General features: G+C 43.2%; 1 protein-coding gene across 1 annotated transcript in view; it reads left to right on the top strand.

Moving 5' to 3' along the window:
• Window positions 1–1553, top strand: part of LOC105451293 (DNA polymerase zeta catalytic subunit-like) — a 9177-nt gene that overhangs the window by 5872 nt on the left and 1752 nt on the right. Inside the window, 5 exon segments of the mRNA XM_011691664.1 lie at window positions 6–49; window positions 154–466; window positions 532–850; window positions 965–1213; window positions 1310–1423. Coding sequence (XP_011689966.1) covers window positions 6–49; window positions 154–466; window positions 532–850; window positions 965–1213; window positions 1310–1423 — 1039 coding nt within the window.

Consider the following 1553-nt stretch of genomic DNA (forward strand, 5'->3'; position numbering starts at 1 on the left):
ACCAGGGTTGTAGGCACTCTCAAGCTTCTGAATCACTTGGATATTATAGGTAAAATTAAAAATTCAAATTTTTTAATTTTTCCTTCATACCGTTTATGGTATCCATTATTTATTTCAAACTTTCTTAAATTTATTATTTTATGCTCATTATAGGTCGCACGTGTGAACACGCTCGACTTTTTGGAATACAATTTTACGAAGTTTTCTCGCGAGGCTCGCAGTTTCGCGTCGAATCTATGATGCTCAGATTAGCGAAACCGATGAACTACATTCCGATCTCTCCGTCCGTCCAGCAGAGAGCGAAGATGCGCGCGCCGGAGTGCCTACCGTTGATCATGGAACCCGAATCTAAATTTTATACCGATCCACTGATCGTGCTTGATTTTCAAAGCCTGTATCCGAGCATGATCATCGCCTACAACTACTGTTTCTCCACCTGTTTGGGGAGAGTCGAACACATAGGCCAGTGAGTATATTTAATATCAGAAAAGTCGAATTAGACTTATTAATTCGATATCTTTCTCTGTTCAGATACGGGCCGTTCGAGTTTGGTGCAGCAACATTAAGAACAAGGAAGAGCACGGCGTTGAAGTTGCAGACCAAGATGAACATCTCGCCTTGCGGCGTAGCCTTTATAAAGAAGGAGGTACGTCAGGGAATACTGCCGCGTATGCTGTCGGAAATTTTGAACACGCGTCTGATGGTGAAGGAGTCTATGAAGCTACATCCGGCGGAGAACCGTACGTTGCAGCGCGTCCTTCATTCTCAGCAGCTGGGCCTCAAGCTGATCGCGAACGTCACTTACGGCTACACATCCGCCAACTTTAGCGGTAGAATGCCATGTATCGAGGTACAATTTAAGTCTTTTACGAGGATATATGAAGATAAAATACATTTGACAAAATTCTTTCAGATGCCATAAAAACTATCATTTATTTCATGAGATTTGTTCGTTTTTTAATAGATAGGCGACAGCGTAGTTAGCAAAGGACGGGAGACATTGGAACGTGCGATCAAACTGGTGGAAGCCACGCCAAGATGGGGCGCACGAGTAGTTTACGGGGATACTGATTCCTTATTCGTACTGTTACCCGAGAAATCGCGCGAAGAGGCGTTTACCATCGGCGAGGAGATCGCGGATGCCGTCATTGCGATCAATCCCCCGCCCGTGAAGCTTAAATTTGTGAAAGTTCTCCATCCAGCTATTTTGCAAGTAAGATATTCAGAAGTAGCGAGACTTCGGCGCGTACAGTGTTCATTATATATAAAGCAAATATTGGTAAATAAATTATTAAATTCAATGTTCCAGACGAAAAAACGGTATTGCGGGTACATGTATGAAACCCGGGATCAGGAGAAGCCCGAGTTCCTGGCGAAAGGAATCGAGACGGTTCGCAGAGATGGATGTCCCGCAGTTTCTAAGGTAATAAAAAAAAAGGAATCAACGAAGCTGTGAGAAAATAGTTCTTGCAATGTAAAAATTAAATATTCGCGTATATATTGCAGATACTCGAGAGATCCCTCAAAACTGAGTCGACAAGGCACACAGGGGA

This window comes from Wasmannia auropunctata, unplaced genomic scaffold (genome assembly GCF_000956235.1).
Source record: "Wasmannia auropunctata unplaced genomic scaffold, wasmannia.A_1.0 LD336053.1, whole genome shotgun sequence".
NCBI classification, from domain to species: Eukaryota; Metazoa; Arthropoda; class Insecta; order Hymenoptera; family Formicidae; genus Wasmannia; species Wasmannia auropunctata.